This window comes from Perca flavescens, chromosome 2, assembly GCF_004354835.1.
Source record: "Perca flavescens isolate YP-PL-M2 chromosome 2, PFLA_1.0, whole genome shotgun sequence".
Lineage (NCBI taxonomy): Eukaryota > Metazoa > Chordata > Actinopteri > Perciformes > Percidae > Perca > Perca flavescens.
Genome location: NC_041332.1, coordinates 28,603,440 through 28,616,851, shown reverse-complemented (window position 1 = coordinate 28,616,851; position 13,412 = coordinate 28,603,440). Strand labels below are relative to the sequence as shown.

At 39.2% G+C, this 13,412-nt stretch overlaps 1 protein-coding gene across 1 annotated transcript in view; it reads left to right on the top strand.

The window, feature by feature from the left end:
• The window catches only part of gab1 (GRB2-associated binding protein 1), a 55,805-nt gene extending 46,533 nt beyond the window's left edge, over positions 1-9,272 (top strand). Inside the window, 6 exon segments of the mRNA XM_028595644.1 lie at positions 231-531; positions 3,047-3,139; positions 4,265-4,358; positions 5,023-5,146; positions 7,220-7,348; positions 7,443-9,272. Of these exon segments, the coding sequence (XP_028451445.1) occupies positions 231-531; positions 3,047-3,139; positions 4,265-4,358; positions 5,023-5,146; positions 7,220-7,348; positions 7,443-7,601 (900 nt within the window). The 3' untranslated portion in view covers positions 7,602-9,272.
• Positions 9,273-13,412: the final 4,140 nt, after the last annotated feature.

Sequence of the window (13,412 nt, the reverse complement as noted above, 5' to 3'; positions counted from 1 at the left end):
ACAATATCCAATACAAAAATCGAGTGTGTGTGTACAGATGACTGCTCAGTGTTTACCGTGCTGGAGTGTTAGCGCTGTTAGCATTATTTTGTAAAGATAATGTTGAACATCGTTAACTGTTCACCTGTGGCTCGAGTTAGAGACAGCCTCATACCAGCTATGTGTGCCTCTTTTTTTTTTTTTTTTTTTTTTTTTTTTGTGAACACACATCCATGTCTTGTCTCCATCAGAAAAACAAAGGAATGATGCCAGTGGGCAGCCAGTCCACAGAAGAGGTAGACCAGAACTATGTACCCATGAGTGCCAATTCCCCGTCACACCATCACTCAGGCAGTTTGTCGGAGCCGATGCACGAACCGAACTATGTGCCCATGACCCCAAGCACCATGGAGTTCTCATCCCTGGGAAAGCAGGTCCCCCCACCCGCCCACATGGGCTTCCGCTCCAGTCCCAAGACCCCTCCTCGCAGGCCAATGCTCAGTGAATGCCAGCCCCCACCTGTGGACCGAAATCTTAAACCTGACCGCAAAGGTGAGAGGACAACGGATGTGCATGCACATGTAGCTGTGACTTGGTTCATATATATTCTGTAGGTTTTTCCAAGTTCTTTCTACGAGGTTGATATGTGCTGAAGTGTATTGTTGCACTTAACGTTTTTCAGTATGCTCAGCATTCACTAATGCACCAACTGACCATGCTTTATCTAACACTCAGCTGCTATTCTCATAGTGCTGGCTCATGGTCATAAAGCCACCTTCACAACATTTCATCATTTCAACCATTCTCAAAGCAGTCTTTCTTCGGCATACTTCAGATGGCATTGTGAAAAAATGTGTTCTCTCATTGTGTCTCCCTTGGTTTGTCTGGTGTAATAAATGCCATCATCTTCTTCTGCGCCTGTCCTTGACCAACTTATTTCACCTCTTGATAAATTAGTTTAGTGGCTGCTACATCCTCTTATATCCAACACAGTAAGCGCCTTGTCAAAAGCACTTTTGTCCCGAGCTCAAGAGGCCTGTAGACTGTTTTGGAGGGGGCTGGTCCCTGTGCCATGGAGTGACCGAAGCCCGGAGTGGTCACCTCCATCCCCTTTGTTCCCTTCATCTGAATGGAGCTCTTTGATGAAAGACCTAATAGCAAGGGGAATTACAATCTGGACAGATTGAAAGGCTGAGTAATGGGCAAAGAGGGAAAGAGAATTGGAAGGATGTCAGGGAGACCGGGGGTCATCACGTAAGCAAACCAAAAGACAGGGCTGTTAATGTCACTGAAGTAAATAGGACGTGTTATGGAGTTATACAGTTCCCAGTAGGGAATCCTCCTTTGCACCACTTGTGGCCTTTTTCTGTGACCTATGAGTCAGTCATCTCCAAATTTGGCATGCATCATCTCTCGACTGCCATGACTAAAAGTTATAAAAATGACTTATGACTCCAAAGTCATCTGGATGCTATAATGCAAGCCAACTAGTTTCAGGGCATTACTTACATTTCACAAAAAAAGCCATAACTGGAAATCTCCAGTGCTCATTAAATGTGGATGTACATTGACAAACGGTGATTCTACACTGTCTTGTACACTGTCTTGAAAACTTGTAATTGTTTTGGCACAGGGGAGTACTCCAAACGGTTAAATTATGTATGTTAAATAATTTGTGTGATGCTGTGTATTGGACAAAGTTTTTTCCAGAATATATAAACTCAAAGAAATCATAGCTGCCAGTATTCAATTACATTTTTATCCTATAGGTATGGACCAGTATGGTCTCTTTTGTAGTAATCTTTCTTGCAATCTATCACTTCCTTTCCATCCTTCATCACATCATCATATTTAACCGTTTCCAAGAGACAGAAGTGTAACTACTATGTTTTCAGCAGTGTTGAACGGTGATGAACCCTCCTGATTTGCCTTCCTTTTCTGATAGCATCTTGTTGAGACATTTTAATGTTCTGTAACACACGTTGTTATGATTATTTGAAAAGGTGCTATACAAATACAGATTATTATTATTATTATTATTATTATTATAGTTGAGAGCTAACCCTCAATAGCACTGCTCCCCGCTACAAAATGTAGTGCGCTCGGCTGAGCGGATGATAGATTTAAGCAACTTTGATCTGCTTGCTGCTGTATTTTGTATTCGAAACAGCACATGGGCCAGCATTAAGCACAGTAGATTCAAAATATGGACACAAATCTTTTTGGCAAATGTTTTTGAATATTTGAATTATGACATTCAGACTCAAACTGAAATCACTATTGACAATCACTGACTTAAGATATTTATTCTTAAAGAGAGTCTAGTAGAGAGTGTGGATAAATGTTTTTTTTTTTCATCACATGCTCTTTTTTTTGTGGATATTATTAATTTCTTTATTCACCATGAGCCATGCAACATTCCTCTGTACTGTGGACTAATTCAACTCACTACCAGTTATGTTCATCTTCTTTGCGCTTCTCTCTCTGCTTTGGTTGTCTAACCGTATGTTGTGAAGGCGTTGACATCTGTGGTCAAGGCCAGCAAACAGCTTTTACTTAATTACCACTAGGATATGTGATTTCACTGAATTGAATTTTCTTACTTTGAGATTGTTGCACATTTTGATTTTTCCTCTTGTCAGCACTGCAGTAAATGTTGCAATCACTGTGTTAATGTAAAAGGAGCTACAGTTTGTCTCGTCATTAAGTTACTGCAGATTTGTATGTGCTCATCTCAACATGACATGGTTATTTCTCAGTGTACTCTCAGTGCTTGTACACAGCTCGTCGTCGTGCATGCACAGCTGTGATGTCAGTCTTTGTGTGGGAAGCTGGGTGCATGGAGTGAGGTGCATGTTGGGCAGTATGGGTCTGCTGTTGTCATGACAATCATCTCTTGATAACTGTGCTGCAGAAAAAGGTGATTGGGTGTACGTGAGGGTGTAGTTTTGTTGTTCAGCAAAGTCTCGTCTTCTGCTTTGCACGGCAGGGCAGCTGTTACAGTAGGGCTTAACTGTTGTGATCACCAAAACCTTTATAATAAGCAAAGTCTTCTTTCACCAATTAGGTCAGAGTCCTAAAATAATAAGAGCAAAAGGTGTCGGTTTAGAGCGAACCGACTCTCAAACCGTAGGTGAATTCCCGAGGGGACGACGCAAGGGTAGGTACTCCACACTGAACTGTCATTTTGTATCTGAAAACTTTCCATTCTTTGACCTGTCCAAACTCTTCTTTATCTCGACTCTTTGCATGTTGTGTACTGTGGGATTCCTCTGGTTTATCGGGCCTGTTGGTTCTATAAGAGAGAAACTGTGGGTGAACCAGACTCAATTAAACCGTACCTTTCTAATATTTGCTGTCTGTGATTAGCCCATCCATTCAGAGCTACCCAAATAGGTTTAAGAATATAACATGAGTGTCAGAGCTGTTGCATTAATCCAGTCTTATTATTTTAAATCCCAGCAGGAGGGGGGTGAGTGTGCACTTGATGCACGGGGGATTGCACTTGATGCAGTTTTGGAGTCACAACATGCCTCTAAGAATAAACTACCACCTTACCTAAATATCCCCTCACTCTGATGGGACTACTTACATGCAGTCAACCAAATAACTTATTAACATTTCGTTCGCCCAAAAATTTCTTCTGGGGTTTTTGTTTAATATATTGTGCTTCCAAAACACACTTTCAGATGAAGCAGCCACAACAGAAATGATGTCACAAAACACTCCCGGAAAGTAGTACATAGGTCTTCAGGAGGAAATTAAACAATGATATAATCTAATGAAAGAGAGAGAGACTTGGAGACATAGATGATCTCTCCTGCTTGTGTACATACAGTATGTATTGGCAGTGGCTACCTTCTTTATAAAGTATGTACAGTAGTTGATGGTGCCAAATTTTATTTATTGATTCATTAATGATTATGTAATTTGTATTAAAAAAAATTTGCTTTGCAAATAGCATTTTTAAATGTTTCTTGAAGATGTTTGTATTTTTGAAGCACTTTTTGATGTATTTTTGATCTCTACTTTTCAGCTGTTTGTAATTGTTCTAAACAAGTACTGATACATTCAGATTCGTTTTTCAAAATATAAGCTTGATCACATTTACATTCATCATGCAGTCATTTGTTCCAGTCTTGATCTGCACTGGAAAGCATTACATGAACACACTGGTTGATTGACTCCACATTTTATGCACGTTGCCTGTTGTTGACATTTGTCAGCCTTACATACGTGTAGCTTAAGGAAGTGGTGACTGATTGGTATGTGTACCTTGCTTCAGGAAGACCCGCTCCACTGGAGATCAAACCAGTGCCGGAATGGGAGGAGCCCTGTACGCCTGTACGCTCGCCTGTCACACGGTCATTCGCTCGGGAGTAAGTATCTATTATGACTTTCAGTATTTCTCATAGTTCTGCATTTTGCTAATAGCTAAGGGCCTGTTCACACTACTCTGCTTTTACATTTTTTTATTTTTTTTTTTTATTTTTAGTTTCCCTTCTTACTTATTAGGAGGAGAGGAGTGCTTTTCAATGTTAAGAAAAATGTTACTTTTCAGAGGAGCACAAGGCACGGGACAAAAACAAAATTTGCTATACTTCATCTCCAGGTGACTAAAGCAGCTGATCATGTTACGGAAATGGTGTGCATTGCCCTAACTGCTTGTTTTATTCCCACACAAAGATTTTCTTTTCTTTTTTTGTGGTAAAAATCTTATTTGGTGTGAACATTCCCTTTTGTAGTGGATAAAATTAACTGAATAAGTAGGCACTAACACTTCATGCATTACTGTAGTCACCTTGTGACCAAAGTAGCACTGCTCATACAAACTGGTCTGGGATATGCCTCAGAGCTACATTACACTGAATGCGGTTTGTTGTCTTATCTGGGACGAGGTCTAGTTCTGTGCTTTGTGCTGCAGGGATTCCCTTGGCTGCAATGGTTTATAGCTGTGGCCCTTATGTCTGTATCATATTTTGTGCTCACCAGAGACTGCATTTGTCTGGAAGTCGGTGTGTAAACATTGTGAATGCTGCTCAGTCTCTCTAGGTTTCCAATGCCAACGAGACCCCCGTCAGTGCATAGTACGGCCTCCAGCACTGACTCTGAGGACTGTGATGAGAATTATGTACCCATGGTCTCTAATATGTCCACAGATGAACCAGTATGTAACACACAACTATCCTCTGATATACGAAGTTGCATGATTCTATTTCTTCTATTTTTAAATCGCAGATAATCAAAGCAACAAAATGATGTGCTGTCTAATTCAATTTTCATTGTGATGGGTTTTTTCAGGGTTTGTTGAAACCATTTTACGTCATATTATATATATGTATATGTATATAATATAATATACATATACATACACAATTGGCTAATATATAATGTCCAAAGACATAACAGATGCACCATAAATGCAGTAAAGAGTTTGTATGAGTCAGACAGGGTTGAACACCATGCAACCATGTTAAGCTGTAATAGTTGAACAGAAAGTATTAGAAATGAGTTCTTGCTCCTCTCCCCAAGGCATACCTTAGTGTAGACAAATTACTGGTTGCTGCAGACGGACTCCTCGACACTTCAACTCTTTTCTTTGCAGTTTCCTCTTATTTTGCCGCTCTGCTTCCTTTATTCTCTATTTTTGGTCTTTTGCTTTTCAGGTACTGTGTTCTTTGAAAAGAAAAATGCTTGTTTTGTCAAATCAGTACCCTTACTGTAGTTCAAAAGATCCAGTCTTGTATTGGGCTTTTTGTTTTGGGCATTGGTTAAAATGTAATCAAAATGAGGTGTATTTTGGTCATTCAGTAAAGCCTGTGGAAACAGGCACAATTGGCTAATGTACCCAGAATAATATTTGGTACATCAGCCATAGACTGATGGGATAACATTTCTGTTGTCTGGGATTCTTTCTCTTACAGTTTGGGTATTAGATGTATAATTTTCCTATTTTTCTTGCTAGAACAATTTAACTTTTTCCAACATTTGCTATGAAATTGTCTGCTGATTTCCTGTTTTTTTCATCACTCGTGTTCATTTCTTTCTCCCTAGTTCCTTATTTCTTTGGCTTCACCAGGCTCTGGCTTCATCCATTTTCTTTTTCCTGCATTTTTGTTCTTGACCATCTGCTCTTTCTCTTTTGTTCCTTTGTCACGGCTTCCTTCTCACTCTATGTAGAGAGGAGTCCTTCTACTGCACAGTCCCCATCACCCCTGTTAAGAGGGAGGTGGAGGAACTTGACACCGTAGAGGAGGTGAGCAGGGTTGCCAGGTTAGACATGCATGGCCTGCCCTGTCAGAACTCCAGAGGTTATCCGTTTCAAGTGTTATCATTAGATCAGATATTCAGCAAGTACATAGTGCATACTTTGCTGTGCTTTTATCACTCCCCAACACCCGCTAGAAAATGTGGCTTGGTTATACAGTTTGCAGTGATTCTTAGATCCCATCACTTTCCTTACAATTAGTATGTCCTAGTTTTATCACCATCCTAGTTGTAATAACTCCACCCCACTTGTAGTTACAAATTAACACTACCTATAGGTCAAACATGTACCTTAGTGTTGTCACAATACCAGAATTCTATCCATATCTTGAATTTGATGTAATCACAAAGTGATGTCACTCACCCAGTGCTTGGTTTCAGTATAAGAATTAAGGAAAAGCACCATAAACTAAACTATAATAAAAATAAATAAATAAATACAAAAACCTTTTCAGAATTCATATTTAAAATATGTAAAAATCTGAGTTGCTTTGCAAAGTTATTTGTTTTTCATTGGATAGCTTCGAAGCAACTGGAGTTTTGGCATGTGGGATTGGTGGCCATTTTTGTTGGCTGTATCAGCAAAATGATGCATTAATGCTTCAGCGAACAAACTGGCAGTCTGGTGCTTGTTTGATCCAACAGGCTACATGAAAAGATGTTTACTGATTAAACAAATCTATTCTCATAATGAAACAATGATCAACTTCATCCAAGTAGTACTATTATTCACTACTTGCCTCACGAATGCTCTGAAGTTGGGGTTGAATGCAGTTTGGGCTCACAGAACATACTTTGTGAAAGTACCAACTTTTTGGGAAATCAAATCAGCCAAATCTCTTGCAATCTTAGCAAACAAATGTTGGTTATTGTGACAATGCTAGATTGTATTAAATTATGAGTTGTTGTTTCACTGTCACTGCCTCAGTGTTCTTCTTCGGTCAATAAAAACATCCTTTCCTGGCTTATGTAGAACATGAAGCTTGGTGCCCCCATGACTGCTGATGGTGGAAGCAGCCCTATGGTGAAGCCAAAGGGAGACAAACAGGTGGAGTACCTGGATTTGGATCTTGACCCCGGCAAGTCTACCCCACCTAGGAAGGTAAGAATTGATCAGCCCCCACATTCTGAGCCATGTGTTCACAAGTCAATTTACAGGCTTTAAGACCGACCTTTTGTATGTTTTCGTTCTCCAGATAAAAAGCAATGGGACTGGAATGGCAGTGTCAGATGAGCGTGTTGACTATGTGGTTGTGGACCAGCAACGGACACAGGCCCTTAAGAGCACCCGGGAGGCCTGGAACGATGGCCGCCAATCCACAGAGACAGACACCCTTTCCAAAGGACCCAAGTGACCCTGTTGTCCCAACCGACATCCCACCCTCCAAACTGCCAAACCATTGGGCTTTTTACACTAGTGTAGGCTCTGGTTTGTGCTTTGGGACGGTCCAGCTGTCAAGTTCCACCTCAGCAAGATCCTTAATGTTTAGGGCCAGTGGAGCTTTGTAGCCATCTGTGTTTAGTTTACGCTGCTGTCAGGTCTAGGGCAGCACTGTGTACAGTTGTAAGGAAGGTGTGTGAGCCAGGAATAAGCTGCATGCAGTATGAAAGCAGGTGGAATGACTGGACTAGTCTTTGGGGTTTAACTTAAGCAGACTCACGAAACTTTGAACATTCACTGCCTCCTATATTGGATTACAGTTTTTTTTTTTTCACCTTTCAATGGCCGGTGGGCTGATCCACAGTTAACATTTCCTTAAATTATAATGCTATTTGTTATTTTGGAGTGTAAGTGAAATCACTTGATAACATGACAATACTTTATCAGTGCAACACTCTACTACTTAGAATAGCTGGTTAACAGTGTTGATTTTTCAGTATCTTCTGTTTGAACGGAGTGAAGTTTCCATGGGCACTGGTCACAGGTCAGTTTTACAATTTTTTTCGCCGAGTTTGTTTGAATTGCTGAAACTCACCCTGATCTGTGTCTGAGGCAAACTTCAAACCTGATCCCCAAGATAACCCAGTACGACAGAATTTCATAGTTTTTATTACTTTATTCTTTCAATGCAAAGGCAGTTGAACATGTTCATTTTACATGTAACCAAATGCTCAATGCAAGGTTTAATCCACTGAACATGATTTGATTTCCATTTACTTTGTACATGGAGATGCTTCAATCTGTTATAATGGAAGTGCAAAGACTGTACAAAAGTGTTATGTATATAAACACGAAAAGTGTCCTTTATTTGTATGGAATATCCAGTGTGTTTGACTCGAAGGTATGTGGATTCTGCAGGGTAGAATCCGGTACCTGTCTTAGGTGGTATCAGGACTTGTGATTAATGAATGAATTACTGTGAGTTTTTAAAAGAACGTGACAGGTTTTCTATAAGTTATACAAAGGTATCAAACTTAGGCTAGAGAGAGAAAATCAGGTACTAATAATACAACTATCCATTTCTAATTTATTTTTCAAGTTATTTCATCAGGTGGATGTTGTGTCCACTTTTAGCTTAGTATTCTTGATTTATATGGAGGAACATTTGCTAAGGTTTATTAAAATGCTTAGTTTGACAAGCGCCGGTCAGTTATTTTCACAAGTTCTTTGATATTCCTCATTTCTCTCTCATCTTAGGTTTAATTTATTTCAAATTGAACTGGCATACAGTTTTGGGAAATTGACTGCCTCATGTAGTCAACTTGATACATTTTTTATAGACAGTGAAAATGTCTATGTCTGCATAAGTCTGTGCTTTACTAACCTGTGAACTCTCACTCAGAAATCCCAAGCATGTGCTACCACAAGATAAAATCATTGCTGTACATATTTTGCCATCAATTAGATTAACATGTATCATTTGAAAAATGTGCCTACTAAGTCATCTTCATTTTACTTCACTCTTTCCTCATTGCAGTCTCTTTGTGATACGGACTGCAAGGCTGATGATGCTTTATCTTTTTTTAATGAATCTCGACAGAAAATGTAAATTTTAAAAGTGGACTAAATAAAATCCATCCTCTTATGCATGTGTTGTCTTTTTTTCAATAGGATTTCCATTATGATGAGGGAATCAAACTGGAAAAGGGAAGTTGGGGAAATGAAATGGGAAGTAAAAATTCCAGTGTTGAAGTAAGATTATGTCCCGTGCATGAGTGTTATTTGTTTCAGTTTTTATTTTCTTTCTTTTTAATCACATTCGGATTGAAAGATTGATAGTTAAACAAGCTGGTAGGCATCCACGTGTCTTTTAATTCCTAGATTCTGTCAAGTGCAAAGTTTTAATTGACAACTAAATAATGAATATGATTTTTTTTAACTAAATTGTCTAGACATTCTGAGCAATTATAGCCTGCAAGTATGATCTTATCAGAATACTTGTAGATCAAACAACCATGTACATGTCTTCAATCGCCTAATAAGTAAGTAAACTGAACATATCCAGAGTTGATGCATTTCCGGTTTCCCTTAAGACTTATACCTGGCTTGAACTAAGCGGAGAAATAAATATTTTTAACTGTCTCCCTAAACTACGTTTGTGACTTCTTAAACCAAACAAAGATGGCAGCATGGAAGCGATCCATGATCTTTTTGGACATGGCCAAACACTAAACAGATATGATTACGACATTATAAGAAATATAAAAAAATTTGATTAATATAGTTGTAAATGTAGTTCAGGTAGATATAGTTATTATATAATTATGAAAAACTTGAGTAAGGCATTTTTCCATTAACTTTGTATAAATTCTCACATACAAAATGCAACAAAAACATAAATTATGAAACCGTTCGGCATTATACTCATTAAAGATAACAAGACTTGGCTTGTCTTCATTCTCAATAAGGTGATACCTTCTTATATAATCAGGACATAAGATAAAAGTACTAACTAGAAAATTGAACAATTAAATAAAAACAAGCATTGTAAAAACCTAACTGAAAGGTAGGCAATACCATTACATTTCTTAAAAAAAAAATCCTCTACCATATGAACTAGCTATACTAAACACTTTGCTTATTATTTATAATTTGGATAAACTCAAAATATGTCCTGAATTCAATACTGAAAGGTTCAAATGCAAGACGAGATTTTGACAATTTAGCTTTGTGGATGTGAAATGTTCCCAGTAGAATTTAATAAGTTGACAATCCGCTGTAAATTTGGTAAGGCATGATACAAGATAAGCAAGGAGTTTTACTTCCGGTCGCCATTTCGTTTAATACGCCATTAACAATTAAGGCTAAGTCGTTACTTCCAGAGCGGATTTAAATTCATCAAAGTTGTTGTTGATGCAGCAATAGATTTTTTTTGTGATCCACTTGCATGGAAGAATATGGAAACGTCTTCAAAACAGCAGTAAGTGTTGTTAACACATTTTGACGTGTTGGCTTAGACTTAACGTTATCTCATTGAGAAAAAGCATAGCCTAGCATTAGCTTAACTCACTCCTTCACACAAATTTAAGTTGGCAAACGTTAATATAGAAGTCTCAAATGTAAAACAGAGACACAAACTGAACCGCCATCATCCTCATGTTTTATAGGTTTGGTTAATAAGGTTAAGGGCTGAGGTTAACTCTAGTTAGCTAACGTTAATGAAAAGATCCGTGACAGAGCAAGGTGGCAAACGACTAGGCCTACATTAGTTGACCATTACTAGTTCGACAAAATGATCTTAACTAAAAAATTTACTTTTGATTTATCTTTTCAAATTACAGATTAATTTACAATTTTAAGAAACCCAGCTAGCAAAAAGTCGTCTATTAGACGTTGAATAGACGTAAATCTTCAAAGTCTAATTACGGTCTCCTGAAGGTTGAAAATTAAAATTGAAAAGACGTCAAATTTGTCCGACTTTTCAACGTTGAAAACAGGTTGATCTTCAACGTCTAATTACGGTCTCCTGAAGGTTGAAAATGAAAATTTAAAAGACGTCAAATTTGTCCGACTTTTCAACGTTGAAAACTGGTCAATCTTCAACATTTACTCATTGCCTATTTACAATAGTCAATTCTCAAGTCACAACACATTAACATGCCAAATAACATTTTAGATTAACATTTGAATGAAACAAAGCTTTACAAAGTTTAGTTAGAATAGCTTTATTTTATAAAACAGCACATTTTAAATAAAATAGGTTACTGACGAGTGAGGAGGATTTCTGGTCATAATAAAAACACTTTGAAATGAGTTATGACTATGACATTTAGATATGTTGTACAGTGGAGAGTGCTCTACTAAACCAAGCTGATTCCAGCTCCATAGTCTGTCACTAAAAGAAATGGCAGTCAGGAAATTTGGAAGTTCCCATTCACTCTGACAGTTGTTAAGTATTGCACTGGATATCTACTGTATGTATTTTAACAAAACTAGATACTTTTAACCTTTTCAAACTCAAAGGTGGGCCTGTGTTGAGAATACCTGACCAATTTGGTGTTCCTGGCTTCATGTTTAGGCTAAGCGTGCTCAGTATTATAGTTGTCATTTTAAGTAAAAAGGAACTTGTATTGAACACATACCAAAATAGAACAACATGAAAACACAATAAAAGAAAATTTATCTTAACATCTACTAAAATAGAACATGTAATAAAAAAGGAATCTTAAAATTTTTTTTATAATACAAAAATTAATCTTAACCAATCTATAAAACACAATTCAAAAAAACTTTTACGTGTGTGTGTGTGTGTGTGTGTGTTTGTCTAGGGCTGCAACTCTTTTGTGCCACCCAATGCGCTGTCCTTGGAGGTGGAGTTGAGCCTTGAGCGCAGTCAACGCCACCATCAGCCTGCCGTACTGGCTCATCCCGATCGGCCTTCTCTGGTGTCTGTTGAGAAAACACAAACACAAAACACAGGGAGGTCTGGTGTAACAGACATAAAATGGACTGAGTCTTCAAAGTACATATCTTGAGTTTTACTTACATTTTGCAGCCTCGCCATAAACTCCCTCTCCTCCTCCAGTCCCGAGGTCCCTGACTCCTGGTAGGGGGTGAGGGTCTAGTGAAAAGGCTCCTTCATCCTCTTTGACTGGGCCACGTTCAGGCTGAGGGCGTAGAAGCTGTCAGCTGTGGCCGTGTTGTAGCACATAAAAGGTGGCCACCATCTTCCGCTAATCGGCAGGCCGGTTGTTCTTGGCCTTAAAACGGCCTTAAAAAAGTAGAAGAGAAAAGATTGCTACCGTTAGTTAAGCCAGCAGATTTTAATGAAATCCAGCCTGAGCAGATAAGTGACTGAGGAGAACTCACATGAGCAGACACAGTGGTCCTCAGGTCGGTGAAGTTGGGGCACCTTTTAAGGCCCATCTCCGCACACGCTACCTGCAGGTTGTGCAAGAAGTTTTAACAAGGGCCCTTCCCAAAATACAGCTGGTTCGGTGGCTTACTGGCCGCCCGCAGCTACAGCCACCTCTCCAGCCAGCGAAACTCGTCAATCTCCAAGAACATTTGGGCTGCCCCAAATGACTTGTGTTCCCTGTCACAGAAAACAGACACACTCATTCAGAGGAAAAATTTACAAAAACAACAGACTCACAAGACTCACTGCGGCCTACTCAACCTCGCAAACCCGGAGGTTACCGAGTACCCCCGGGCGATGACTGTAAATAGAGGCTGTGAAGGCCGCAAAGTAGCCGTTAAAATGGTGAGGGGAACACTGAGGGGAAGATAAACACACATCACTTTGCACGGCAGGCTTCCGTTGGAGATGGACTATTTTGGAAAGAGGGATGCACACTTACCCAGCAACTCTGGGATCATCAGTTTGGCCCCGGCAGGATATTATAATGGCCATCTTGTGGCTTTTCGCTGCCAGCTGGTGCAGGACAACGTTCCAGGTTATGTCTGTGAGGCACTTGACGGTGCGCAGCACGCTCACCGCATCCATCGCAGTCAGGCGAGACTGGGCCGACGGGGTTTCCCGAAAAAATATTTGAAGAACTGCTGTATGTTCCTCAGGTAGAAATTTGCTGTTGTGATGGTCTCGCCTACAGACATAGGCTTTGAGTTAGTCACTGTTCACATCAGGTGTGTGTCATAACCAGTTCCAGATAATTCACTTACTTTTGGATGCCATCAATGTTCCTTAAAAACAGCCAACTGAAAAAAAAATACAGATGCACATTTAGATGTTTATTTTACCCTACTTTGTTTATTAGCCCAAAAG